The sequence below is a fragment of the Protobothrops mucrosquamatus genome, unplaced genomic scaffold (assembly GCF_001527695.2).
Source record: "Protobothrops mucrosquamatus isolate PMUCROS unplaced genomic scaffold, P.Mucros_1.0 scaffold_200, whole genome shotgun sequence".
Taxonomy (NCBI): domain Eukaryota; kingdom Metazoa; phylum Chordata; class Lepidosauria; order Squamata; family Viperidae; genus Protobothrops; species Protobothrops mucrosquamatus.
The window spans coordinates 13,055-15,069 of record NW_015386276.1 but is presented as its reverse complement, the minus strand read 5'-3'; the positions used below and the strand labels follow the sequence as shown (position 1 = coordinate 15,069).

General features: G+C 38.2%; 1 protein-coding gene across 1 annotated transcript in view; it reads left to right on the top strand.

The window, feature by feature from the left end:
• Positions 1 to 1,385, top strand: part of CFAP221 (cilia and flagella associated protein 221) — a 42,125-nt gene extending 40,740 nt beyond the window's left edge. Inside the window, exon 25 of the mRNA XM_015825593.1 lies at positions 685 to 1,385. Within this exon, the coding sequence (XP_015681079.1) occupies positions 685 to 808 (124 nt within the window). The 3' untranslated portion in view covers positions 809 to 1,385. The remainder of the gene's footprint in view (positions 1 to 684) is intronic.
• Positions 1,386 to 2,015: the final 630 nt, after the last annotated feature.

Sequence of the window (2,015 nt, the reverse complement as noted above, 5' to 3'; positions counted from 1 at the left end):
TGTCTTAAGGGCGCGGCGGAAGGAAGGGAGATCAGGGATCACCCTGATCTCTGGGGGCAGCTCATTCCAGAGGGTGGGAGCTCCCACAGAGAAGGCCCTCCCCCTTGGGGTCGCCAGCCGGCACTGTCTGGCCGACGGCACCCTGAGGAGACCCACCCTGTGGGAGCGTACAGGCCGATGGGAGGTAATCTGTGGCAGATTTTGTTCCTTCCCTCATTTCCATAACACTTAAAAAACATTTGGAAACCACTTAATTCACTCTGCTCCCTGAGGCAGAGAGAGAAAACTGGTTTAGCCTTCTGATAAAACCTGCCTCTTAAGTAGTAGTTAATTTTGTCAAGATGCTAGCCAGGGTATCCAGCTTGGAAGGCAAAACTAGGACAACCTAGTCAAAACAAAATCTGTGGTAAAAATAAAATATGTTTTGTTAGCCGGACTCTATTTGTATTCTAAGAACAATTTTAAACAAGAGCAGACCATGGATGATAATATAAGATTGTATTTCGAGACTTCCAGGTATGATCCAGATATATAACTTTGACAGCAAAGCTTTTATTTTCCAAATCATCTATTCTAGATATTTGCTTAGCCTTGGTTATTTAAAACAGTATTTCCTTTTGCTAGTCTAAAACAACCTAATTCACATGTTCTCACTCCAAACTTCTTCTGTATTCTTATTTCTAGTGATGTGAGGGACATTGTGGATTCGTATGTTGCGAGCCAGAAAAATATATATGGCCGAAGGATTACAGAAACCACAGAGAAACTGAAAGAGAAGGCAATTGACAAGACTATAATCCTAAATTAAATTGTCTCCTTGAATGTTTTTTAAGTGCCAATTACATTTTTCTATGCTTCTTTTAATGTGAGTCACCCCTCAGGGACACACAACATTCTAGTGATTCAGGAACAGAACATTCCATTCCTTTCCCCTTCTACACTATGCTAGACTAAAGAGGAATGAAACATTCCAGCATTTTTCTATTTCCAAATAGTTAAATTTTGCTGATCCTTAGCCCCTACTATTATACTTCCATGCAAGATCCCATAACTTTGCAAATTAAATTGTATTTGTGCAGGAGCTTCTGCTACACAAAATGAAGCATAGATTTCCCAGGTACTAAGATCAGCTTTGTACAGGAAAGAGTGTCAAATAAGTCTAAGTGTGTGATAATCCTCATTGGGTAATTGCCAATTTGATCTTCTGTGTTCTTTATTTCTTTCTCTCATCTCCTATGTGGCCTCTTTGATTACTGTTGTTAATATGTATATATTTATCCATCCAGTTTAAATTCCTAGACTGGCCTGTGCATACATAAACCCACCTACATTTTGATATATGTCCATGTATAGTGTTGTGAATGAACGTTTACTGTTTTCCAATAAAATGTAGAGAAAGTACTACATTCTGTATTTCTGCTGAGTGGCTATAATATGAATAGTATTATAAGCTGGACCACTGTGAAGTATGATTCTCTTGGATTCCTGAGTCTAATACAATGGCTGTTCTTTAGACTACAAGTCAAATAGATTAGGTCAGGAGTAGTCTGGGTCAGATGGTTTGAACTTTAATTCTTATTATTGTATCCAGCACAGCCATGGATACAAGGGACATGGGGCAGAAGGTTACAGTTTAAAAGAGCTGCACTAATTTGCCAAGCCCTGGAAAAAGCACATTAAGAAGAAAAGGTGATCAGGAATAAGAGAACACATGGCCCTGGTCACAAAATGAATCGATTCAGAACCAGTTTAAGATGATACATAAAAGTTGTCTTAGCAGCGGCCAAAAAACAGAGGAAGTCTTAGTTGAAATCACAGCAAAGATGAGAAAAATATCATGCAGATGTCAGCAAATAAGCTTGCTACTGTTGAACACAACACAAATAAATCTGCTTCATTTTCTCCATTTTTTAATGAGATTAATTTGTTAAGCAGGTTTTCTTGCCTTGTTGCCTTATATCTGCTTCACCTGACAAAAGATTATGTATTTATTAATATATATATTAATCTATTGA